The 25,747-nt window shown below is 41.4% G+C and overlaps 2 protein-coding genes across 11 annotated transcripts in view; both read right to left on the bottom strand.

Annotated features, from left to right (window-relative positions):
* Nucleotides 1-16,151: 16,151 nt before the first annotated feature.
* On the bottom strand, nucleotides 16,152-20,446 carry LOC105911981 (tripartite motif-containing protein 16-like). Its single transcript, XM_042710208.1, has 6 exons — nucleotides 19,179-20,446; nucleotides 18,743-18,838; nucleotides 18,431-18,664; nucleotides 17,745-17,904; nucleotides 17,577-17,636; nucleotides 16,152-17,373 (listed from the first exon to the last, which is right to left on the bottom strand). The coding sequence occupies exons 1-6, from the start codon at nucleotides 19,767-19,769 to the stop codon at nucleotides 16,844-16,846; spliced, it is 1,671 nt and encodes a 556-aa protein (XP_042566142.1). The 5' UTR covers nucleotides 19,770-20,446; the 3' UTR covers nucleotides 16,152-16,843.
* A 1,185-nt stretch (nucleotides 20,447-21,631) lies between these two features.
* Nucleotides 21,632-25,747, bottom strand: part of LOC105911989 (dnaJ homolog subfamily C member 13) — a 54,108-nt gene continuing 49,992 nt past the window's right edge. For 9 of the 10 annotated variants that reach the window (XM_042710203.1, XM_042710204.1, XM_042710202.1 and 6 more), the window contains 2 exons: nucleotides 24,498-24,597; nucleotides 21,632-22,971 (listed from right to left, as the gene is read on the bottom strand). In XM_042710203.1, coding sequence (XP_042566137.1) covers nucleotides 22,874-22,971; nucleotides 24,498-24,597 — 198 coding nt within the window. In that variant the 3' untranslated portion in view covers nucleotides 21,632-22,873. Of the gene's footprint in view, nucleotides 22,972-23,457; nucleotides 23,563-24,497; nucleotides 24,598-25,747 lie in introns of all 10 variants that reach the window. The other variant, XM_042710201.1, reaches the window with a different exon arrangement.

Raw genomic sequence — 25,747 nt, forward strand, 5'->3', positions numbered from 1 at the left:
AGGTTCTGCACCATTTACGCATACTGCACTGTGATGTCTTTTTCCACATTGGCAACAGGATGCGTCTTTAATTCTGCAGTTTCTTGCTATGTGCCGTTGTCCTAGGCACACGTAGCATCTTTCCATCCTTTTCAGAATATCCCGCCGCTCAGTCACATTGTGTGAGGGACAGTGTTCAGGTTTGTGCTCTGCACTGTCACAAAATACACAATTCTGTGTTCTCTGGCTGGATGTGTACAAAGCAACAGCTGATGGCAGGCTCTGTCTTCTCTGTTTCAGCTCAAAAGTTGTGTCAGTCCTTTTAAATGGCTTATGGTGGCTCTGGTAATCCCTTTCTTTATTACCTCTGGTCAGCTGCATGGTTCTCTCTCGGCTGAGGATCTCATTTTGAAGGAATTCCATAACCTCCATCACTTGCCATTCATCGCTCGCTCCTCTTTGACGACTGTACTGAAGCGCTATCTCTTCGGGTATCAACTGCAGTAGAATTGGACAGAGCAAACTGCCATATGTCTCGGATACAACACCCAGTGACTCCAAACTGCGTATCTGGATCTCACATTCATCATAGAGCTCTCTCAAAGCAACCACATCTGATGCTCTCTTGACAGGGGTAAGATTTAACAGCTTTGTCATGTGCATATTCACTACAATGTCTTTCCTGCCATATCTGTCACGTAGTAATTCCAGCGCATGGTCATAGTTGCGTTCTGTTAGCATCAGTCCTGCTACTGTCTTAGCTGCAGCGCCAGTTAGGTACGATTTCAAATAGATAAACCGTTCAGTTTTGCTCAGAGTCTCATTCTTGTGAATAGCCGTCTCAAATTGGTTCCAAAAGTCTCTCCATAAACTTACATCTCCACAAAATTTCTGAATTGTCAGTTTGGGTAATTTAACAGAGTTCTGAGTTGGAGTTCTCTCACCTGCAAATCTCCGTGGGCTACTCACGCTGTCACTAGCCTGTATCACTCGCTGTGCGCGGCTCCTCATAGTGATGACTCGTTCCTTGTATTCCTCTGTGTTCGTTACTTCTGCTTCCAAATCGTCCGTGGCAATTCCTTGTTCAATCCCACGGTCTAAATCCAGCAATGTTTCTTCCTTTACAGACAAGTTCGCCAATAACTCACGCAAACGTCCGACATCCACATTGTCTTCATTTAGCTCCGTGTTGAACGATTGCAGGAGTTTCGTTGTAGCTCCACGCATTGCTCCACGCTTTCTTATCAATCGCTCCAGTTGTTCTTCTTCCATTTCCCTGTGTTCCATTGCAGACTAGATATCCCGGGTTTCGGCACCAAACAATGTTGTATTTAATCTAACTAGCCAGCAGGAAATAAATGGAGGTCCACAACTGGGTACAAAACCGATGAACTTTTACTCGCAGAATCTCTCGTCACTTTATAACTCACACAGTACAGGCAAAAACCGTTGAAACCGTTAACTAGAAGTGCAACTCGCTGTGCACTATGGGAAATGTAGTAACACACCTTAACTTACCGCATTATCAAACAACAGTATTAATGAAACAATCATTCAAATCACATTAACTAAGGCAATTATGCATATTTAAATACATCCAATACAAATTAATTTCAGCTTAAAGCAGCAATAAGGAGTTCTGTTCTAAAACTAGCAGGCTAACTACCTAAAAGGCATGCAAAAACCTTGCAAAAACCACCAACAGCCCAGTTGACACTGATAGAAGATTGCCATGGTAGTATAGCTGGCAATGTCATGCTGTGAAAGCTTTTCTTCATTTTTGCAAGGTGTTCCAGCCAGGAAACACAAAACTACATAGTGCATATCCTGGATGGCTAGTGGGAAAGACACAGGTGTTGATCAGTCCTTCACATGACCATATGCTATCAAAATGAATTTGAGGATGGTACCAAAACTAGTTGCCTATAAAACCATACCTCAAAAAGTGAAAAATTGTTGCATAGTGTTACTTTAACTTAACTTCACTTAAATCAGTAGTCAAATAATTAACTCAGTCAAATGTAAACTATACACTTAGTTACAACACTCACATGCAACAGAAAATGTCTTTCTTTTTCCTTTGCCATAAAAGGCACTTGTGGAGTCACACCCAGAGAATGTGTGAATTCCGATCAAGGCTGAAAACACACTGGTTCCGAGAGCTGATGACACCTTGGTAATGTCAATGATACGTGTCCTGTTGCCAGTCCCTGTGAACATATAAACTGCATGGCAAATCTGTCTGCACACTTACAGCAATGACTGCCACATCAGTGTCAGAGCTCTTGATAATGACAGCTTTATGCTCCTGTGCAGCATGTTGTGCATGTAAAAACACCCTTGTGTCACATTCTTCATGATCACACTGCAGGTCTTCAACAACACAAACAGACTGTACACCCTCCTTAACAGTCACACAGTGACATTGATTTGTATGTGCAAGCAGAGGTTTTTGCCCACTATTGTAAGGTCTGCATTTTTCCATACAACATACAGGAATTCGGCAAGTGCTTCCTTATTTGTTCCTTCTGAGAGAAACTTTTTCCATTGGGTTGGGGTCCTCTGATCCGGGCCAAAGATGTGCATGCGTTGTGACCCTGCATCAGCTCTATACATGACCGTTTTAGGTTTTTGATACTGATGGGGGAAATCACGAGTCAGCCTCTTCTTCAACATATCCTGTCTGCAACACAACAAAACAGTGACAATTAAGAGTCACAGGAGTATCATGAAAAGCAGAGAGTGGTGGAGGTGGTACAAGACATTACAGGCTAGAACCTGTATCTGCCATACAGCACATTTAACACAAAAGATGCCCAAGAAAGGCACACATCATCACAAACCTCACCACACACACACACACACACACCACACACACACCACACACACACCACACACCACACACACACCACACACACACACACACCTTCTCTTTGTTGCCAACTGGTACATGTCTGTGCAAACAGCAAGACTTAAAAACAGTTTCTCAGGCCTGTCACACACATGTTGTGTAAAGCTAGACTTGCACATGACAAATAATAAGACTTGAGAGAAAAATGCATTGCAGTTACCTGTAGTTTGAAGCATCAAGACCTTCATTTGCTTTCACCAGTTCAATGAAGGCCTTCCTCAGCTGGCCCATTCTCTGCACCTCTTGGTTGACAAGCAGCCTTTGGCGAATGATCCTCTCACAGAATAACTTATAGCTGACATCAAACGTCGGCTCATTCCTAGAACACATATAAATGAGAAGGAAAGAAATGAATAAGGGTTGTGATTGTGTGCACATACAACAGAATGCAGATTGAATGTTTACTTATATAATGTTAAGTTAGTAGCTCCTTGAAATGCAATTTAATAAATAACTTACTGTTCTTTCTCTGGTTTTTCAGGCCTCGTCAAAAACCTGGTGTACTGATTATAACAGCCTTTGTGGTACTGCACCTCCAGAGCCGAGCCACGTTTGTAGGCTTGTCCTGTATGTATTCCATCGTGTAGTGGTGAAATAATGTACCTCTTCGTGCTTGACTGAAGTAATATGCATAAAACAATGTTTGTTTTTTTATTTATGAAGACATTCCGATGTATTTTCTTCGTCTTCCGTACTGCTCGATGAAGGCATGGTGGACGCCATCTTGCAACTCTGTTGACAAAAAGCAGCTGCCTTATTGGTGTAGCATTATCACGTGTCGAAACGTGCCGGCACTCGCGACCAAGATCCTATTACGCTCTGAAGAAACTAGTTCGGCATAAAACATAGACGCACCAAAAATCGACTGGAAAGTCAGCAACGAACTTTTTTTTGGTAGCTAAGCACGACTCTTTCTTTTTTATGAACTAAATATTGTGTAGATGCACGCCTGTGGAGCGGGATTCGATTTCTAAAGGACTTTTTGTGGTTCACCTTGCGGCCTAATAAAAACTATAAGATTTTTGTAACCAATAGTTGCTAGGTAGTAATATATAGTAATAATATAATAATTATATTTCTTCAAATTTAGACTTTTTAAATGTAGTATTTTCTAATTCTAGTGGTTGGTTAGCTGGCAAACACAGTCATGACAACGAACAAAATCATACAACATAATACAAAATTGCCCCACCAGAGATTTCGGGCTAAAATCGCCACTATACTAAAATCTAAGCATGTGCTTTTTTATGTGATGTCTCCTTTAGGATTTGTTTTTGGCGTTGATGCCATCGTGAATAATTACTGTGTCTTATCAAACCTAAACTATCCTGCGCAAGATAGGGAGCTGTAGCTGATTGCATATCTAAATGAGACAGAAGGACAGCGATATTTGGAAAAGGCATTGATTATTGGCTGCGATCCATATTTATTAACTTCAACTTTATTTTGTCCCTTAAAGTCTGCAACGTGTCTGCCCCAACTTTCTTTTCCCGACATTTACATTTATCTTGTACATAATCCATCCCCATAAACCGGAGATTTCAAGAGTACAAATGCCTATCAATATGCAGTTACAGGATGGGTGAACGACACCAAAATATGGCATCTGGAGACAAAAAATATGTATGTGATCACAGGTCATGTAAGTAATTATTCACGATTGTATCAATGTGCTGCATTTCACTTAAGAGGTCAGTCATTCCCTAAACCTTTTGGAATAGAACGAAATTGTATATTTGGGTTTCTTTGGCGACAGTTCCCGGGCATTTGAACTTTCTGTGGGTTGTGACCGACGCACAGCTAGACTACTGTCTCCGTGTTGGACACAAATATATATAATATTAGACACACGTCACAATCACATGGTATCCATGAATAGTAGTTGCTGAGCTCTCATTCACCGACGAGCACCACCATATACATAGTATACTATGTCTATGAGCACCACACCTGGCAGACTACAGTGTTTGGGTGCGCCGCTTTAATTTACCCGTGTAGAACGTTGCGTCACAATAGTTCCGCTTTTGGCGCTCGGGTGTAAAATCATAATAAATTCATAATTTTTGTATTTGGTCGGCACGGGGTGGCCACAGGGGTGGCCAGGGATATGTCTACGGGGGCACAGGCCACCCCAGGCCTCCGTGTAGAACCGCCACTGAGAACCGCCACTGGCCAGGTGGAAGTAGGCCTTCCTGACTTTACTCTCCTCGTGCCTGAGGGGAGACAGACGACATGTGTGGACATCGTTAAGATTAAAGCAGTGTGTGACAGGAGAATGAGAGCTATGTGGGCTTCAGTAAAGAGTGTGTGTGAAGAGAATGGCAAAAGTGAGATAAGAATACAGTTGGTGTGTGTGTGTGTGTGTGGGTGTGTACAGAGATATACATGTGCATGTGTGTGTGTGTGTGTTTACTCACTGAGCACCTCGTAGGCGTCGTCCACAGACATGGAGGGGGGCTTCTTCTCCACCTCCTTCTTCCAGGCCTCCACACACACACACACACACACGCACGCACACACGGACACATGCACACAAACACAAACACACACAAAGGATTACTTCAAACAGTTGTTTAAAACAAAGAGTACATAGTAATCACTCACACCAAAACCATCCATTACATGATCTGTATCGTGTTTCCCTTTGAGGACTACAGGCAGGATGGAGATTCTTCTCACCCCCATCTGGGTGGAGCGGACACCCTCTCTTCCTCCATCAGGTGGTCCAATTGGCACAATAGGTCTGGGGACCCGTTGTCCCTCGTCTGGTGTAAGCCTGACCTGTTTCCTCCTAAACACCAAGACATCCTTCAGGATCCTTCCTTGCCTCGTGCATGGAACGAGTGTCAGAGAGAGGATGTAATAGTAATTAGTTTTATACCATATATTGAAGATTCAGTCTTAGGTTTGATCAGTCAGGATCCAGGTTTATTCTTGAAGAATGGCGGCCGACCACTGTGAGACAGAGACTTGAAGATCCATCCTCCCTCACAGGACTTCACCTCAGCATATCTGATTATCCCTTCAGGGACAGTCTGTTAAATACACTGATATTTAAGGGGTGTTACCGCCTATTCAAATGGGCCGTGGGTGCAGGGCTCCTTGTGTCGACCTGGGGGGGGAAGGTGAGAGTCTAATATCACACCTCACTCCCCAGGTCAGCCCAAGGTATATTCACCCAGGAATGTTTAAATGCTAGTTAAATCCAAATAAAAGTAACAATTATAACTAGGTATAAGATCATTGAATTATTGACTATGGCATATTCTTATTAACTATACCGGTCCCTTCATTCCCCCTTTTTAAGACTGTATGTCTTAAACATCAGATCATTTAACTATTTTCATTTTCTTGAGTGAGTGGCTTTGTTCAGTCTCCGTCTCATAAATGTGGCATTCTCTCACGAGGGAAGGCGAAACCCATGTTACAGAGTGCCCCACGCTTTTTCGCCAATTGTGTGGACCTCCGATTTAGGGACAAAATTCCTTCCCGATGTTATGTCAACATAACCATCCTGTGTCAGCCGTGAGAACAAAGAAATATAACAGAAGTAATACATATATGTACATGGTACCCATTCGGAAAATGCAGTTTACAAGCGGTGAGAACACAGAACAAACTTAATTACACATGTTAACTCTAAGGTAAACTAAGCTAAAATGAAAATGTTAGGATTGAACAATAGTACAGAAGATAACGGCCTATTGGAGATACATTATAGTGTCACAACATCTTAAAACATTTCCTTTCTGGTTACTGAGGGGTACATGACATGGAGCATTACTTTATTGTAATGTGGGTTGACGGTTGATACAGTTAAGTGTGTGTCTCTGTGTGTGTGTGTTCGTGTGTGTGTGTCTCCAGAATGTCTGTGTGAGTGTCTTTGATGGTGATGGTAATCGTTCCCGATTTTTTTTCGTGGTCCCTTGGAGTTGAGAGGTGTTGTGTGTGTGTCTTGACACTTGGCTTGTCTCAGTTGTTTGCCTCCTGTGGTCTTTGCTCCATATGGGGTCATTCAGCCTATGGCAATTTCCTGATATGCTGTTTCGTCAAGGTTCTTGGGTGGGGGTTGGCAATCATTTCAGGTGTTGCCGTGCTGCGGATTCCAGAGGTGTTGATCGTCTGTGATGGTTGAGGGTGTTGGCTGTGGTCTGAGTTTGTCCCCCTTTCGACACCTTGGCGAGATGCTGCTTCCTTTTTGTCACCGCTATTCTCCATATTCCTAAAAACTGTCTGCAACGAGATCTCAGAAAAAGATAATACTGGACAACATCTCCATGAGGCAGGACGCCTGTTAGCATACTCAACACATCAGACAATAGACCTTTGGTATTTAGGTATGAAAGACTGCAGAAAGCTAGGTCTGCGCCCAGACTAGCCATTTGGATGCTAATGAGTTCGAAAGCAGGTTTGAACATGTGTTCAAGAAGAAACAGTGTAAGCAAATGTCAGTAAAAACCACAGACGCATACTAACCAACTAAAGAAAAGGAGAGTGGGATTTGAAAGAAATTCAAACTATTCACCTGAAGATAAAGACAGTGGTCACATGTAGATTAAAACAGTCCTGTAAGTTCATTCATTCATTCATTCATACGACGGCTGGCCAGCCTACAGGCACACACACACATTAATTCGCTTGCTCAGGAGACAGATGTGTCCATCCCTAAGAGAAAGGAATCAATCTGTTTACAGAGTTACAGTTAGTTAGTTACAAATTTAGTTACAGAATTATTGCATAAAATCCATTTTTATCCAGATTCCCATGGCACTTGAATACCAAACCATTTAAGGCATTCCTTAATTCATTCAGTGCTCCTGGATCATTTGATGAAGTCAGAAATTCAGCAGCTAAGACCTGTTTTGAGAAAAACACATTCTGCAGTTATCATCTTATTAAGGTATGTTTTAGTGGTAGGATCTACAAGAGAACCTATTGTTCTGTTTTTGCAATTCTCTCTGAAGCTCAACTCCTCCCCCTTTTGATCTAACAGCAGTCTTCTGCTGCTGTGAGATCACGTACGGTTTCCGAAAAAGGCATCTTATTTTCCATGTACCTTAAACACATACACTAAGGATGAAGACTTTGTTCCGTTAAAAATATGCTACAATTATTCGTAATTGTAACACTTCATACAATGATTTTAACTTGGGTTAAGAAAATCAATGTGTAGGCAAAACAAATGCTTAAAGTCTGTCTTTTTTTTTAAAACATATCTTTATTAAGAATTTTGTTCATTTTACAGACAAACAATACAAGACAACAAGGCACATATAATGCAATTTGCTCTCACATATAGCACATACAATAGATGTCCGTGTCACAGTAGACAGTGTGTTACAGTCATTAAGATTACATCAGCTAACTTACATTGTTTAAAGGGGAGAACAAAATGAAAACAAAACAAAACAAAAACAAAAAGTACTCAATCCATTTTATCATCCAACCAACCATCAACATCCATGTTGTTATTCTCAAGGAAATTGTAGAAAATGTTCCATATTTCCCAAAACTTGTCAAGTCTATTTTTTGTTGTGTAACTTATCTTTTCTAAAGCTAAGTAAGAAGTCATTCCCCTCAACCATTGTGATGTGGCACAAGATGTATCAGATATCCATGATAGAGCTATACATCATTTGGCTTCCAGAAAACAAATATTCAGTAGAGACCTAACTTTTTTAGAGGTAGTGAAGTTCTCTGGATATAGATTCAATAGGCACAATTTAGGACTAAGAGGCACTTCCTTGCCAATGATTTGGCTAGTAAGGTCCAACCCCTTCCTCCAAAAAGAAAGTATCTTTTGACATTCCCACATGCAATGAAATAAGGTACCTTTTTGGTCTTTACATTTAAAGCAGGTATCAGGTATGTTAGGATTAAAGTGGTGCAATTTAGCTGGTGTTATGTTACATTTAGTAGACGCTTTTATCCAAAGCGACTTACATATGTGCGACTTACAATGTATACACATTTTACATTTACACTGATGGCACACTGCACATCAGGAGCAATTAGGGGTTCAGTGTCTTGCTCAAGGACGCTTCGACAGGGAATCGAACTAGCAACCTTCTGATTACTAAACTACTTTTTTACCTCCTGTACCACTGTCGCCCCTGCGTACCACTGTCGCCCCACTGTACAATCTACTTATCCATTTATATTGCAACAGCTTGGAGTTTGTATTTATGGATTGGGTCTGAGCAAGAAAAAATACTTTTGACCATTCCTCTTCCGTTACATTCTCCTGCAAGTCCATTCGCCATACTTGAAGTGAGCGTTGTGATGATTCTTTAGACTTGCTTACAAAAAGCTCATATAGTAATGAAACCTGTCCCCTAGAATGTAAAAACTTCAAACTGTAATCTTCTAGGGTGGATAGGGGGGGAAGCTTCAGATCATTGCTCTGTCTAGAAAGGATGAAGCTTCTAAATTGTAGATATTTAAAAAAATGTTTTGCAGGAATCCCATATTTTGATTTGAGCTCTTCAAATGACATGAGAACCAAGTTTTCATTGTAAAGGTCAGCTACCTTGGCTATACCCTGGGCTGCCCAGATTTTAAACCCTGGGTCTGCTCTACCAGGTTGGAAATCATCATTACCAAAAATTGGAGAAAACTGAGATAGTTTAACTGTTTCCCCTAGATATGCAAGAGATTTGTGCCAAACCATTAATGTATTTTTTAGAAAAGGATTTTTAGTATGTTTGAGTAGTTTCTGTTTGTTAGCAGAGTAGATGTACAGGTGTAAAGGAATGTTGATTACATGTGCTTCTATTGAAACCCATGCTGGAGGGTGGTTTCTCTCAAAATAAAACATTCCTGCTCTGATTTGAGCTGCCCAGTAATACCACTCAAGATTTGGTAGCTGTAAACCTCTATCATATGGTAAATACAATAGGGAAAGCCTGAGCCTGGGACGCTTGTTGTTCCATATAAAGTTGGAAAAAAGCTTTTTAAGATAATTAAAGAATGAGGGTGGAGGAGCAATTGGAATAGATTGAAAGAGATACAAAAACTTCGGTAAAATTGACATTTTCAATACATTTATCCGGCCAATCATAGAAATGGGTAGATTGTTCCATCTATTTATAAGTTGGGTGACCTTATCTGTTAAGGCAGGGGTTTTCAACCGGGGGTCCGCGGCCCCCTGGTGGTCCGCGACAGCATTGCAGGGGGTCCGCGACATGAGGCTATGTTGATCAGTTCACCATTGACTATTTTATTTTTATAAATTCGCTTTGATATTTTAACACATTTCCAGATTGCTCTTGAATATCGTGAAAAATACCTAAAATAAGAAAAATATGTCTATAGGAGATTCACGCTGACAGAATGTAGGTGGACTGCTTCTATCCAGTCTATGCTAATGTTAATGCATTGCGTCCCTAACGTCACGCCATACGCATATTACTCGTAATGTACAGTCTCGCGCGCGAAGTTGACAAGCATCTGCAGTAAATCATAGCCTAAGTTATACTTTTGGTGAACGACTGAAGTTATCTACTGTCCTTAGCTAACATTTCGTTCTAACGTCGAGTTAGCTGGTCAGAAGCACCAATGGATCGGTTTTTAGTGAGGAGAGTGACAGAGGAACAGACTGCCACGACAGAGGGACAAGCTGCCACGATAGAGGGACAAGGACAGGCTTCCAACAAAGCTACACCTTCACAGGATACAGGGAAACAAAGTAAAAAAAGAAAAAGAAAATACAATGAGGAATACATAAAATAGACAGGCTATGTGGACTTCACCATGCCCAGATATCACACTGACACGTCTCCCCTCTCTCCACACACATACACGCATGGACGCGCAGACACACGCGCACGCACGCGCGCGCAGGCACATCAGTGGGCCGCGGAATACTTTCTAGTCACAATGGTGGTCCCTGGGACCAAACCAGTTGAAAACCCCTGTGTTAAGGTATTGTAGTTATTAGGAACAATTTTGTCGGTGGTAGGGGCAATCTTAACACCCAGGTATGTGAAGCCATTGAGTGAAACCATAAAAGGAGTATGAATTGGAGGGTGTAGTCTCTCCTTTTCATTCATGAATAATATTACAGATTTGGAGTAATTCATTTTGTATCCCGCAAAGGCGCCAAAATAGTTAATTAGGTCCAATAAAGCTGGTAAAGTCTGTTTCAAATTAGAGCAAAACAAAATAACATCATCAGCATACAGTGCTATACGATGTTCCATATCTCCTATCCTTATGCCTTTTAAGCTAGTATGGTTGCGAATTGCCATGGCAAGTGGCTCAATTGCCAGGGTAAATAACAGTGGAGACGGGGGGCAGCCTTGTCTAGTGCCCCTGTACAACTTAAAGGGTGCTGAAGATAGCCCATTTGTTAAAACTACAGCCTGGGGGTCAGCATAAAGTAGTCTGATCCAGCAGAGAAATCTCTTCTTTATGCCAAATCTTTGAAGAACCTCAAACAGGAAGTGCCACTCCACCTTATCAAAAGCCTTCTCGGCATCCAACGACAAAATAGCAGTGTCCATACATCCTGAATTTTCAAACAAAATATTAAGAACTCGTCTTATATTATGAAAACCTTGTCGTCCCTGAACAAAGCCGTTTTGGTCAGAGTGCACCATTTGTGGTAGAAGTGTATCTAACCGCAAAGAATTTTGAGATCGTTATTAAGAAGCGATATTGGCCTATACGATCCACAAAGGTTAGACGCTTTACCTGGTTTTAACAATAGTGTGATTGCTGCCATATTTAGAGAGGGGGGGAAGGACCCACTATCTAAGGACTCTTTATACATTTCAAGTAAAGGTGGCAGTAGCGCGTCCTGAAAAGCTTTATAGATCTCAATGGGAATCGAATCCTGGCCAGGCGTCTTACCCCCTTCATACTACCAGTGGCTGCAGACAATTCCTCAATGGTTATGTCTAGGTCTAAATCAGCCAGGAAGTTTTCTTCAAGAGGCTTGATGTTCAATGAATCCAAAAAATCTTTTTGTTTTTGCAAGGCTGAGGCTGAAGAATCTGTGCTGTATAAGTTCTCGTAAAAACCTTTAAAAGCTTTATTAACTTCTTTAAGGTCACTAGTCTCCAACCCATCATCTAGCTGAATAGTATTTATTGTCCTTTCAGATTCTGATTGTTTAATACGCCAAGCTAAGAGTTTACTAGCCTTTTCCCCTTGCTCATAATAGGACTGTTTCAATTTCAGCAGGCTTTTAGTTGCCTTATTGACATATAAAACATTATATTTAGCTCTAAATTCATTAAGTTCTTTAAATGACTGTTGGGAAGGGTTTTTGAAGTATTTTGATTCAGTTTCTTTTATCTTTTCTTCTAACTGTTGCATCTCCAGCCTCCAGGATTTTTGTTTAAAACTTGTAAAACTTATCATATGTCCTCTCAGGAAGGCTTTAAATGCTTCCCACCGTATAGCAGCTGATGTTTGGGTTGTGTTATTTACAAAGTAATAGTCAATTTGGGCCCCAATAAACTTCATAAATTCTGGATCCTTCAGCCAAAATGACTGTAGGCGCCACCCCGTGGAGAAATTCAGTGACTGTGGCATGTTTAGTCTAAATGAAACTGAAGCATGGTCTGAAATTACAATGCTGTCGTACCAGCTTCTTGAGATTGTGGATATCAAAGAAGCAGAGACCAAAAAGTAGTCAATTCTGGAGAATGTCTGGCAGGTGGCAGAATAACATGAGAAGGTTGACTGATTAGGATAGTCTCTTCTCCATACGTCAGTTAAATTAAATTATTTTATATATTGTAATAACTCTTTTCGTGTCTGGGCATGGGAGGTATCTATCCCTGTGGATCTATCAATCTCTGGCTGGAGAGTGCAATTAAAATCTCCACCTATGATGAAAGTACCAGACAAATCAGCCAGGGACAAAAACAGATTTCTGAAAAAAGATGGGTTGTCATCATTGGGTCCATATAAGTTTACCAGATTTAACCTAATTGAGAGTATTTCACATTGAATAATAAGGTATCTCCCATATCGGTCTTCATCCACATTGATGAGATGAAAAGGTAGGGAGTTGTGATCAGAGTGATTACCCCACGTGAGTGAGAACTAGATGAAGCAGAAAAAACTCGACCTGGCCATCTCCTCCTCACTTTCACTACATCTTCAGGTGTTAAATGCGTCTCCTGGAGAAAGACTATCTTAGCTTTTAGTTGTTTAATCCTACTCATTACTTGCTTAAGCTTGACAAGTTTGTTTAGACCTCTTACATTCCAAGAGGTGAACTGGAGTTCAAATGGCATGATATAATACTACATTGTAAGTGCGGGTTGGAATTGAGTATACAATAAAAAGAAAAATAAGAATATGTGCCTTAAAACGTAAACATAACAGGGTGTACTTCCCCAAACGAAGTACACGCTTCCCTCCCCTAGATCACACTTCCAATAGACCCCTGAACAGAGTCTGACTATGGAACTAAGCTGGTCCACCCACATGACGAGGAACAGCATGCTCAGCGATCATGTTGGAGCTCCATGCAAAATATTAAAAGTGAACTTATTGTGTATTGCAATCAGAAATAGCCACTTTGCAGCAAAACATTAGGCTTAAATTAACAGTCTTAAACAGTCCAGGAAAAGATTACCCTGCCCGTATTGCGGCTGCATTCTTTAAACAGTCCAGGAAAAATAACGTTACCTGTATTGTGTCAGCACTAAACACGTTAGCCTACGTTAATTCTTGCACAAAAGCCTCCGCTTCTGATGCAGTGTCGAAAGTGTGCCGTCTTCCCTTGATGGTCACCAGAAGTGTAGCTGGGTGAATTATTCCGTAACGCAGGTCACGGTCAGAAAGGGAGGCTAGCTCTTTCTTTGCTGAATCAAAGACTTTTCTACGTTTTAGCAGATCCGCAGACATGTCGGGAAAAAACATGACATTTTTATCGTCGACAAGTATCCTTCCTTGCTTCTGGCCGCTTTCATCACTCGAACCTTGTCAGCGTTGTTCAGAAACTTCATCACCACCACTCTGGGTCGTGCAGCGGTTTGTTCGTTCCCATCCTTACTGTTGATTCTACCAACTCGATGTGCCCTTTCTATAAGCAATGGCCCAGTAAAGTTAATTTCACCAAGAACTTCAGGAATCCACTTTTCCAAGAAGTTACGGATGTCACCTCCTTCTGTTAACTCAGGCAGACCCACCAACCGCACATTCGAGCGGCGTGCTCGGTTTTCTAAGTCATCCACCTTTAGCACTAGCTCATCCATAGCTGCTTTCATGGTGGAGGTCTGTGTTTTCATAGATGTTAAGTCATCTTCATTGGTGCTAATTCGGTCTTCAGCTTCGGTCATTCGGCCAGTGAATGCCTTTAATTCGCTTTGCACTCCCTGAATAGCGCCCAATAGCCCGTCAAACCTCGACACAAAATCTTCCTTCATTGTGTGAATAGCGTTAAGAATTTGACCAGAGCTAATTGTGTCCTCTAGTTAGCCTCGTGGAACTAGTTAGCCTCGTCGGGCTGGAGGAGCCATCGGTTGGTTTAGTGGACTTTAAAGTCTTTGGATGCAGTTTCGTTGGCATTTTAGCGGTTTGTTGTGTTTAGGGATCAGTAGTAACTGTTTGGTAATTCTTAGTGGCTTCCTGATTACTTTTCTATGAATTGTACATGGGAGCTTTCTATCACACGTCTGCCTAGCAGCGCGCCATAACCGGAAGTCCTTAAAGTCTGTCTTGCTATGTGGCTTTGGTGTGTTTCACTTCAGCTTAATGGGCCATCAAGGTCACAGGCGCGGTGTACCTGAAGTGTGAATTAAGTGGTATGCGTGAGAGCTGTCTGTAACTATTGTGTGAACAGACACAGTCTAACATTTAGCAGTCCAACATCTGACTTTATCAAAAGCATTGTGAAATCTGGACTTAAAGGAATCTTATGTCTTGAATCATGACTGGTCAAATCCAAGAACTGGATCTCCACAATCTAATGTAAATATTTTACAAATTGACTTAGAACAATCTCTAAATTCAAATATTAAAAATGCTGAAGATCTTTTCAAACACCCGTTTATGACCACAAACACTTCTATCCTCTTGGGAACAATATCTGAGCGTGGCAGAAACTAGATTTTCACAAATGATCCAACCCACAGCTCAGACTGTGCTGAATCAGATGTCTGCTACTCTCTAAACAGAGCAGGCTCAAGAGTGTAGCTTCTCCCAAGGGAGAATTACTCAACACTCTGATGTGAATATGGAGCTGAGGGCTCACACACTCGAATAAAGCTTTAGCTTGCCCACGGTGGACTTGCTAGTGCAAAGACTCAATTCCGTCTGAGATTTTCAATCTCAAGACTGTTACTACGATCTACGAGTGTTGTGTCAAACCCGGGGTGAAGAGAGATCTTACAGGAAACTCGAATCAGCAAATACAAGAACGTATCTTTCGGTGGGGAACCTCCATCTAATAGTAATTCGTTTTATACCATATATTGAAGATTCAGTCTTAGGTTTGATCAGTCAGGATCCAGGTTTATTCTTGAAGAATGGCGGCCGACCACTGTGAGACACTCCCTCACAGGACTTCACCTCAGCATATCTGATTATCCCTTCAGGGACAGTCTGTTAAATACACTGATATTTAAGGGGTGTTACCGTCTATTCAAATGGGCCATGGGTGCAGGGCTCCTTGTGTCGACCTGGGGGGGGGGGAGGTGAGAGTCTAATATCACACCTCACTCCCCAGGTCAGCCCAAGGTATATTCACCCAGGAATGTTTACATGCTAGTTAAATCCAAATAAAAATAACAATTATAACTAGGTATAAGATCATTGAATTATTGACTATGGCATATTCTTATTAACTATACCGGTCCCTTCAGATGGCACAGAAGGACAGATGCCATGGACTGAGTCACAGACATCATTAAGTCCAGGCATGAGGCTTGCTGGAGGTGCATTGGGACCAGAATGTTGGGAAGGGCCTGTACCTGGTTTAACGCACCGTCAATAGTTAAGCAGGTAGCTATTTAAAAATTATCTCTAATTGAAATTGTGTTAAAAATTAATTTATATATTTACATTTTTCTTAGTCCATCAATCTAGTTGTTAAAAAAAGTCAAAGTGTCCATTGCTACTTGAACATGAATCTGCACACACTGACCCTGATTCTGGAGGAGCCATTCATTGGGATTCAACAAAATCTCTAAAACAGGACAGGTACTCTGTTCACATGTTACAATTAGGTTTCAAATCCGTCCATGTTTTTGATATGTTACAGACTGACGTTTTTGACTGCATAGATTGACAACAAGAGTTATATTTTTGAAAGATTTTAGTTTATTGCAAATAATACATACAGTTATGAATAACTACATTTATCATTTACCAAATTCTATGGGAGAGAAGTGGATGTGTGAACATGTGTGCAATGAGAGCGTCACTACAGTGTTGGAGGGAGACAGAATGTGTCTGTGGAAGAAAAAAGGTGATCATATGGTGTATGGTGATAATGGATTGTATGGCAGTTAATTAATTAATTAATTTATTCCTAACTGAAATTTTCTTGGGGGGAAATAGATAGATAGATAGATAGATAGATAGATAGATGGATACTTTATTAATCCCGAGGGAAATTTAGGAAATATGACGGTAACTTGGCCAAATAGAAAGGACAACCCTCCCACAAATATTCATGAGATAAAATTGTTTCAGTCCTAGTCCTGCAGATGAAAAGTAAGCTTGTGCATCTACCACATTGTGTTACCACATGAAGTAAGTTTCTGTGGTAATAAACCTTCTGTGTAGATAACGGCACAAAGTGTTCTGTCTTCACGACATTAAAGCAAGTGATGTTCATGCACAATCACTGTTCATTGTTCAGTACACTTTAGAAACTCAAATGAAACCCAACAGTTAGGCTAGAAGGGCTGAATGAAGAAAGAAACTTTGTGTCAGAGACCTCTATCCATTCAAATTAAACATGAATGTTTAGATTCTGCTGGTATGTTGTCACTGACACAATCTGATTTTGCTGTTAGGATTGAGGTAAAAGCCAGGATACAGTGGCTCAGTGAATTTGGTGTGTATTTTGTGCAGAAGAGTCATTGTATCAGAGACACTGTAAAAAGACAGAGTCCCTGTCTTGTGATCAACATACACTCCTATTCTAGAGGTGGAGGTGGGCTTATGAGGGAGTGGCATTCCTTTACTATCATGTCTGAATGTGTAGCTAGATGGAGTGCAGTCCAAACTCCAAGACTTGTTATTGAATCCTAGAACACAATCATTACCCCCTCCTTTCCTTGGGAGCCCTTTGTATGATACAGCAATGCGAACATATGATCCTGACCTCTCAACCTCCCAGTAGCAGTGTTTAGATACAGCTTCTCTACACAGCACCTGACTATTTGAATCAAATCTGTCTGGATGGTCAGGATATGAATGTTTCACATTAGGGCACCATTCTACAACTCTGTTTCCCTCAGACAGTGTGAGGGCTTTATGAGCAGTGTTGGGATCCAGGGTTAGCTGGCAGGCATCTGAGGGAGGATAAAACATGACTCATTGAGCAGTGGTGATTAGGGGCATAATGGTTTAAATTATCACTATTAATACATTATCATGTGCACTACCAGATAGAGCAGGAAACTATGTTCTCCTCTTGTATGTGTGTGTGTGTGTGTATTGTGTATGTGTTTATGTACTTGTACATGCAGTACATATATGTGTATCATATACTTACATGCTAGGAAATCCTCTCTGGTTGTGGGCTCAGGCAATGATAGAAAGCTAACACGCTCTGCTGTAAAGACAAAAAGGACACCTATCAACAACCACAACTTTCTGGGTCACATCAACATTGTATTCAGAAGTGATGTTTTCAAAGTCATGGTACTAATGCGTCTCATACCAGTTTTAGAAATGTCCTTTAGTCCCTGCTGGAGTGCATCCTCTAGTTTCCCCCTGAGCTGAGAAAGTCTTTCTTTTACTACATCAAAAGACAGATCTGTGTGGACTGTGTGTCTGGGTGAGTTGTCAGGAGCAGAGGAGGAACAGAGAGACTGGAAACTCTACAATGAAACAGAAAATAAGCCAAATGCAATTTAACAAACATAAACCTTCCTCCAGGCCCTACTAGAGCATTTTGGCCCAGACCAAGGCATCCAGTGCCCTGCATCATAAATATAGACACCGGAATTGGTGTGAAAATTAGGTACTGGTCATTTTTTATTAAACAACTGAGGTGCAGGAGACTTTTAAAGACCCGTCCACTCCAGGTCCAGCTCCAGTCTAGTCCTAGTCAGATCAGAACGAATGCAATGCAAAATGGCACTGATGTTAGAGGTTATGAATGTTTTATCATTTTAAATATTACAATCACAATGTTTCGGCATGGGGCAATGTGTAAATAAAGAAGAGTTGCCTTGGTTACCTTTTCTTCTCTATTATGTTTACCTCATTACCAAAGAGCTCCTGAATAGGAAACTGACATTTTGACTGACAGGTAGAGCGGTCTCAACAGTGACTTTTTACAGAACTGCATAAATAAACTAATCTCTTCTGTGATAATGCATCATATCTGAGTAGTGACAGTACCTGAAGGAAACAAATGTGGTTGTCAGTGTGTGAAAGCTGCTCCAGCTCAGCATCTCTCTTCTTCAGCTCAGCAATCTCCTGCTCCAGTTTCTCTATGAGTTCTTCTGCTCGACTCACTTCAGCCCTCTCCTGATCTCTGATCAGTTCTGTCACCTCAGAGCGTCTCCTCTCAATGGAGCGGATCATTTCAGTAAAGAACCTCTGACTGTCCTCCACTGCTGCCAGTGCAGAACTCTGTTTGGACATGAGACAACACACAAAACATGAATTTCTACAGCAGTCTTGTTATTTCCTCTGGTTGATACAACTCACCTGAAGAGTTTTCACAGCCTGTCTCAAGTCCTGAAGTTCAGTCTCTTTTTCCTGGATTATCCGTTGGGATTTTCTCTGAGTATCACCCAACGATTTCTGTGAATAGGTGAAGCTATTAGAGTTGTGTATTTAATGTATTGAAAGAATAAACACTATCATGTTTTAGTACTGTTAAAGTCACTTAAATGATTAAAACAAGTTAGAAGTCATCAACATCAACAGTTTGACTATTTTCATTTAACCATAACCCTGAACCCTATATATGTTGCTGTATCAAATGTGGGATTGAAATCAAGAAATTAGTCTGAGGAACAAAAACTGAGAATAAAGTCAGAGAATGCTGTTATTCACATTCATGTGTTTATCAGTGCACAATAACACATTTTAGCTGGAAGGCCTTTGTCAGAATCAGGAGTACCAGATAAGAGAGTCTCACCTGTTTCTCTGTTCTCTCTGCTGCAACTGAAACTGTTTTATGTCCATTATGTTCATCCATGACACACAGCAAACATATGCATCTCTGATCAGTGCGACAGAAGACCTCTAGTAGTTTATCATGATGAGAGCAGATCAGATCTTCTAGTTTACCAGCAGCTTCAATCACTTTGTGTTTCTTCCCTGGGTTGAGATCATTATGAACTCTGAAGTGAGTTTCACAGTAAGAGGCCAGACACATTAGACAGGACTTGACTGCCTTTCGTTTTCTCCCAATGCAGACGTCACACTCCACATCTCCAGGTCCAGCATAACAGTGAGCAGCTGGAGCAGCCTGGAGTCTCACAATCCTCAGCCTCTCCACCACTTCAGCCAGCATGGTGTTTCTGCCCAGAACTGGCCTTGGTGTGAAGGTCTGTCTGCACTGTGGACAGCTGTGGACTCCTTTCAGATCTTCCTGATCCCAGCAGCTCTTGATACAATCCATACAGAAACTGTGTCCACAGGGAATTCCCACATGATCCTTCAGGAGATCAAGACAGATTGGACAGCTAAACTGGTCCTGACTCCATAAAACACTGGCCTCTGCCATTTTGGGTTACTCTCTGTATGTGTGTGTATTTTACTCTCTCTCTCTCTGCTCCTGTCGTTTACTGTGGTAATCTCTTCCTGACAGTCAAGTTAGAGGCAGAACTGAGTTTCGTTTCTCTGGAAAGGGCTGAACACTGAGGGGTGGGAGTGGCTTCCTACGTCTGTGAGAGTGGGAGGGGCAGCAGTGCAGAGCGCACAAGAGAACAACACTACCTCATGTTAACCCAAGAGAAGGATTATGGGAAACAGGACACATAGGAAAAATATTACATAGAAAGGCAGGCAGTAGGTTCAGATTATAACAGATCGGCTTCTTTCTAGAAACTCCAATTAATAATTCTTTTTTTCGAGACACTGTAGTGGTGCAAATTTTTCAAAATTTCATCAAGAAATACACATGGCAATAATTCTGAAAAAAAAAACAATATAAAGGAGGGTCCAAAAAGAAAAAGTAGGCCTTCAAACAATATCCAGCTCTGCTGCAACAAACTAAATGAATGGTCTCACCCAAAAATAAACTCCTCTTCTCTTGCAAAAAAGGATCTAAAAATCAAAGTACTGTTTATTCCAATGATCCCCAAATAGGCAAGAAAGAGAGGATACACTCCATAAACTGGCCACAGGCTCCTTACAGAAATCCTCCAGTTTCTTTTGTTTGGCAAACGCAATGGCTTCTCCACCTGCTAGGAAAGTCTTCCAGGTGTCCCACACATGTACTTCTTTCCTTTGGCACTCTGAGATTCTTTTGAATGAAGAGTGCATTACAAATAAAATAAATTATTATTATTATTATTATTATTTCCTGCTTTCTCAGGTGTGCTTTTTATGAAAACTTAAAAGTCCCACTTCCTGATAGCAATTATACACAGGAAAGTAAATTAATTATATAATTATACAGGAAAATGAATAAAGAATAGAATGTCACCAATTACCAGCAACTTATAGGTAAAGAGTAGATTTCCCTTTAGGACTTTATCTAGCTTCCCTCACTACTGCCTCAACAGTTTAACGTACACTTTGTTACTTAACTGGTGTGTGTGTGTGAGGGTGCAAACTACATCCTACTTAATCTGTGGCAGTGCCACAACATCAAATCAAACTTGTCCACAGTTCTTCTGTTTTTTGTTGTCTTGAATCCACTTCAGACCTTTTAGTCCTTCATTGTTATCATGAGTAGTCCACTAGAATCATGTGTCTTTGTACTAATGTCACAGCTGATCAGGCTGTTCAACCAACATGATTTTATCAGTATAACTTAAATACCGATATATTGAGTCCAACTTCATCTCGAACTTCCGAGTCTGAATGTAGTCAATGCTCAAGAAAACAATCAAGCTAGGAGCAACTGATGATTTACAACAGATGACGATAATATGAATAGTCCTTTTAATAGTCACACTTTTTGAGGTATGGTTTTATAGGCAACTAGTTTTGGTACCATCCTCAAAATCAAAAATTTTGATAGCATATGGTCATGTGAAGGACAGATAAACACCTGTGTCTTTCCCACTAGCCATCCAGGATACGCCCTATGTAGTTCTGTATACCGGGCTGGAATACCCTGCAAAAATGGAAGAAAAGCTTTCACAGCACGACATTGCCAGCTATACTGCCAAAAGACACTAGTTAGTGTGTTGGCAAGCTTCTATCAGTGTCAACTGGGCTGTTGGTGGTGTTTGCAAGGTTTTTGCATGCCTTTTAGGTAGTTAGCTTGCTAGTTTGGGAACAGAACCCCTTATTTCTGCTTAAGAACAATTTGTAAACCATTTGAGCTGCCTTTAACTCAAAATAGCCAACATAAGCAAGTCCATTTGTCAGTTTCAATAGATGATAATAATCAACACAGCTGACGACAGAGTGGTGTAGATTTGAAATGAAAACAGCACATTGTGAGTTCCCTTTTATTTTTAAAATTTTATGTACAAGTGCGACTGATTTATTTTTTCTTTTTAATGTACATTCAATATAGAAAGTTTATATACGGCATATTACATAGAACATCTCACAAATTGCACTAGTCATTAAGAGATCAGTCATCAGTCATTCACTCATCCTCAAGAGGTCCACGAGAGGGCATAAATATTCTAGTGCTTTTTGCGTCCTGGAGAGAGAAAAGAGCATAGAAAAAAAAAAAATCATTATAAAGAAGGAAAGGGAGAGTGATGGGGACAAGTTCACAATTAGAATCAGGTGAGAGTGAGATGTGAGACCACTGTATGGGCCGCCTGCGTTTAGAGCAGCTGTCCGAGTGAGCGCGGCACCATCTTGGGGGGAAAGGGCGCAATGACGCATCCCTTCATTACACAGGCTCCTTCTTTTTGTTCTTCCCAGCTTTCTTTGAACCACATTCGCACAACACTATAAAACAAGGTCTTTAAAAAAAAAAAAAAATCATGAGAAGCAATAATCATCGGACAGGTCCGTGGAGGAGTGAAAGCTTGTGGAAGAGTCTCAGGGATGAGATATGTGGCTCCTGTCCAGTGGTCAAGTTGGTGATAAGGGAGGCGGCCCTTTTGGAGGGAGAGGAGAGGGCAGAAGAGTGGAGAAACAGACATGATAATGATTCTCAGTCTTTTCGTGGCCTTGTTTCCACGCACAGAAACCAATTGTAAAAAATATACTCATACAAAAGTAAACTATTTTCCTTCCAGAGAGAAAAAAAAAAAAAAAAAAAAACATGAAGAGTTCAAGTAAATCATATAACAAACAGACAAACAAAAGCATAAGGAAGCTGAGAAAATAAAGTTAAAACGAAGTTAAGTAATCACTGAAGACGACCAGTGCTGTGTCTGGCGGCAGACATTTTGTGTGTGTGTGTGTCTGTGTTTGGTGGAGGACATTTTGAGGACATTTGGTGGGGTGGGCATCAACAGCCCCATCTCATTCGCCTGCCTTTCAGATTTTGATTTGAGTTTTTTACAGATTTCCATGAGGTCTCTCCTCTCTTCCTCCTCCTCCTCTTCTTCCCTCAAGAGTTGAGGACAGAGCCTGTCTTTAAGTGTCACTTTGGAGGTGAGGTAAGGGGGAGAGGGCGACCGGCGGAAGCCAAAGTGTCCATCTTGCAGGTTACAGTTGTGGTGGGAGCAGGGGGGTCTGGACGCGCGCTCAGCCCAGGTCTCCAATGTCGTTGTCCACCGGGGGGGGGACATTGGACATCACAGTGGCTCCACTGCCTGCGGTCAGGTAACCTGCCACTCCGGGACCTGTGAACAGAAACCATCAAATGATCCATCAGCACACACAATCACAATGATCCATCAGCACACACACACACACACACACACACACACACACACACACACAATCCTACTGTGCTCAGGTCATAAGTACAGGCTGCCTTCTGTCCTGTCATGTTTGTTTGGAGGGTCAAGGGGATCACTCAGATCTGTCATGTCAGATTTACATAGAGAATAGGTAAAGATCTGAGCAATGTGTTCAATGTGTTCAAAATGTGATGTTGAAATGATGGAGGATGCAGTGTTTCACACAGACAACTAATCTGTGCCAGGGAGGAAGTGGAATGGCACTGAGGAGCTGTGATGAAGATCTGCCTCCTGTTGAGCGGATGCCCAGGGAACGGGTGAGTTGAGAGGTGTGCGGCACAACGGTGGAAAATGGGAAAACATGGAACATGGAAAATGAGGAGGAAAAGGGGGAGCTAGAACAGAGGTGGGAAGGCTGAAGTGTACCTGTGTTAAAGTAAGACAGAGGAGGGCAATAACAGCCCAGAGTGCCCCACTACAGCCCACTCCGCAAGGGACTGCTGGAGGCCATGAGAGAGGGAGTAGACACACCTGAGGAGGAAGAGGAGAGGAGAGGAGGAAGAGGAGGGAAATAGGGAGGAAAGAGGAGGAAGAAATGTCCAAGAGAGGACGAGAGGAGAGGAGGAAGAGGAGGAAGAGAAGGGAAATAGGGAGGAAAGAGGAGGAAGAAATGTCCAAGAGAGGACGAGAGGAGAGGAGGAAGAGGAGGAGATAAAAAGTAAAGCAAAAGGAGTTGGAGAGGAAGAGAAGAGGAGTGTATAAGAGACAAGGAAAAGGGAAGGATCTGTACTTTAGGAGAAGCAGGTGCAAGCAAGACTGCATCAAAGCTAAGCAGAAGTAACACAAGCGTTAAAGGGGTAGAACATGCTTCCTTTATGGTCAATGTTTTGGTATTATTCTGTAATTGTGTGTGTGTGTGTGTGTGTGTGTGTGTGTGTATGGTACACTCTCAGTAGATCCCTGAGGTCCACTGGCACTGAACTCCTAACAGTTCCAAAAGCCAGGACAAAGAGACATGGAGAAGCAGCTGTCTCTTAGTCTGACGATAACCGTACTGAGCAGTCCTTTACGGTGCCAGTGTGGTTAGTCCGTCATTTCCTGTTCTGTATCTCTGGAAAATCTGTGTTTCTTTACAAGTGTTTGATTTGATGTGTGTGTGTGTGTGTGTGTGTGTGTGTGTGTGTTTGTGTGTGTGTGTGTGTGTGTGTGTGTGTATTAAGGGTGGATGCTCTGGGTGTTTCAGGCTCTGGGCTCTGTAAAGCGCCTAGAGACAATTGTATTGTTATGGCGCTATATAAATAAAATTGAATTGAATGCTAGAGGACAGAATGAAAACACACACACACACACACACACACACACACACACACACACACACACACACACGCACACACGCACACACGCACACACGCACACACGCACACACGCACACTAGTGCACAAACACAGTAGTGTGTGTATTTCTACCTGTCAGGTATCCAGCAGCCTGTGACTCTGAGATGAAGAGGTCATGTTTCTGGTCTTTGAAGGCACTCCACACAGTGGAACGAGAAAGGATATCATTCACCTGCAAAAAATGGCCATATTAGTATTTGTATGCATGTTACTTAGTCATCACAAACGGTACTCTATACATCAGGGCTCTTCAAGAGGTGGCCCGAGGGCCAGATCCGGCCCGCAAGCTGCTTTGGACTGGCTTCCGGAGTGTGCTCCGGAAGTATCGTTCAGTTCGTGACTATGGCTAATTGTACACTCTCACGTGCAGTAGGTGGCGTTATGCACCCTTATAGGTGGCAGTATATTTTTTCCTACTCTGATATATATGGCCAGAAAACGTTTGCCTGTAAGTATTTTCTTAAACAGTTGATCAATTATTACTTAGAAACATTACTTCTTGTGGAAACCACTTGTAATGAACCGAAGTTTGTTCGAATTGTTTACTTTGATGAATATGCTAATCTCTAGCGCGGTCTCTATGGAATTTCCCCTATAAGTTAGCATTAAGCTAACGTAGTTTAAACATGCAATGCTAAGTGATTGTTTTTAGAAACGAATGTTACGAGATGACATTACTAAGATGTATTCTGTATGTCTGCTCAGTTTTACAGTGCTTCCTACGTAAAGGTTTGAAAAGAACTTCAAGCTTCAGACTTTCTCTTGGGGAAACTGTTATCTATCTGCCAAGCCAATGTAGCTAGAGTGATCACGCCACACACACAGAAGCGGGGGCAGAATAGTAAAACAAAATTGGTGCACTTGGAAGTTGTTTGCCAGTTAAATGAATGAAATTCTAAACAACTGATACAGTTCACCTGAACTGAGTGATGACATTTGAAACACCTTACCTTGATAGAATACCACGCACTTTTAAGTTGTTGCAATTCTATTCAGTTCCATGCAATGCACTTTGTTGGTGGAGATACATTTGATTATGTCACTCAAATCAGTTTAATCTTAAATATTGAGGATAATGAGTAGTAAAGTTGTGTTGGTACAGCTATGTACAATGAAGTGCATGGTTTCGTTAGTTAATTGCATTTCTCCAATTGTCTGTTAATATGGCTTGGTTATTGCTCACCTGGTTTGATTTTTGCATCCTTGGGCCTATGATGCCTCTTGGGCATATGTTGTTAAGCACTTACAAAATAGAATACCGGTATATTCACTCCAGTATGTTGTTGTAATTTCTTTATTTGTTACAGTGATTACTCATATCC

The sequence above is a fragment of the Clupea harengus genome, chromosome 17 (genome assembly GCF_900700415.2).
Source record: "Clupea harengus chromosome 17, Ch_v2.0.2, whole genome shotgun sequence".
In the NCBI taxonomy this organism is placed as follows: domain Eukaryota; kingdom Metazoa; phylum Chordata; class Actinopteri; order Clupeiformes; family Clupeidae; genus Clupea; species Clupea harengus.

Excerpts from the sequence above, each read along its gene's own strand:
- LOC105911981 (XM_042710208.1), bottom strand. The coding sequence starts at position 19,769 with ATGGCAGAGGCCAGTGTTTTATGGAGTCAGGACCAGTTTAGCTGTCCA. Across the intron at positions 18,665-18,742 it reads AGGCTGTGAAAACTCTTCAG|AGTTCTGCACTGGCAGCAGT; the intron begins GTGAGTTGTATC and ends ATGTCCAAACAG. Across the intron at positions 17,374-17,576 it reads CAGAGAGGATTTCCTAGCAT|ATGCCTGCCAGCTAACCCTG; the intron begins GTAAGTATATGA and ends ATCCTCCCTCAG.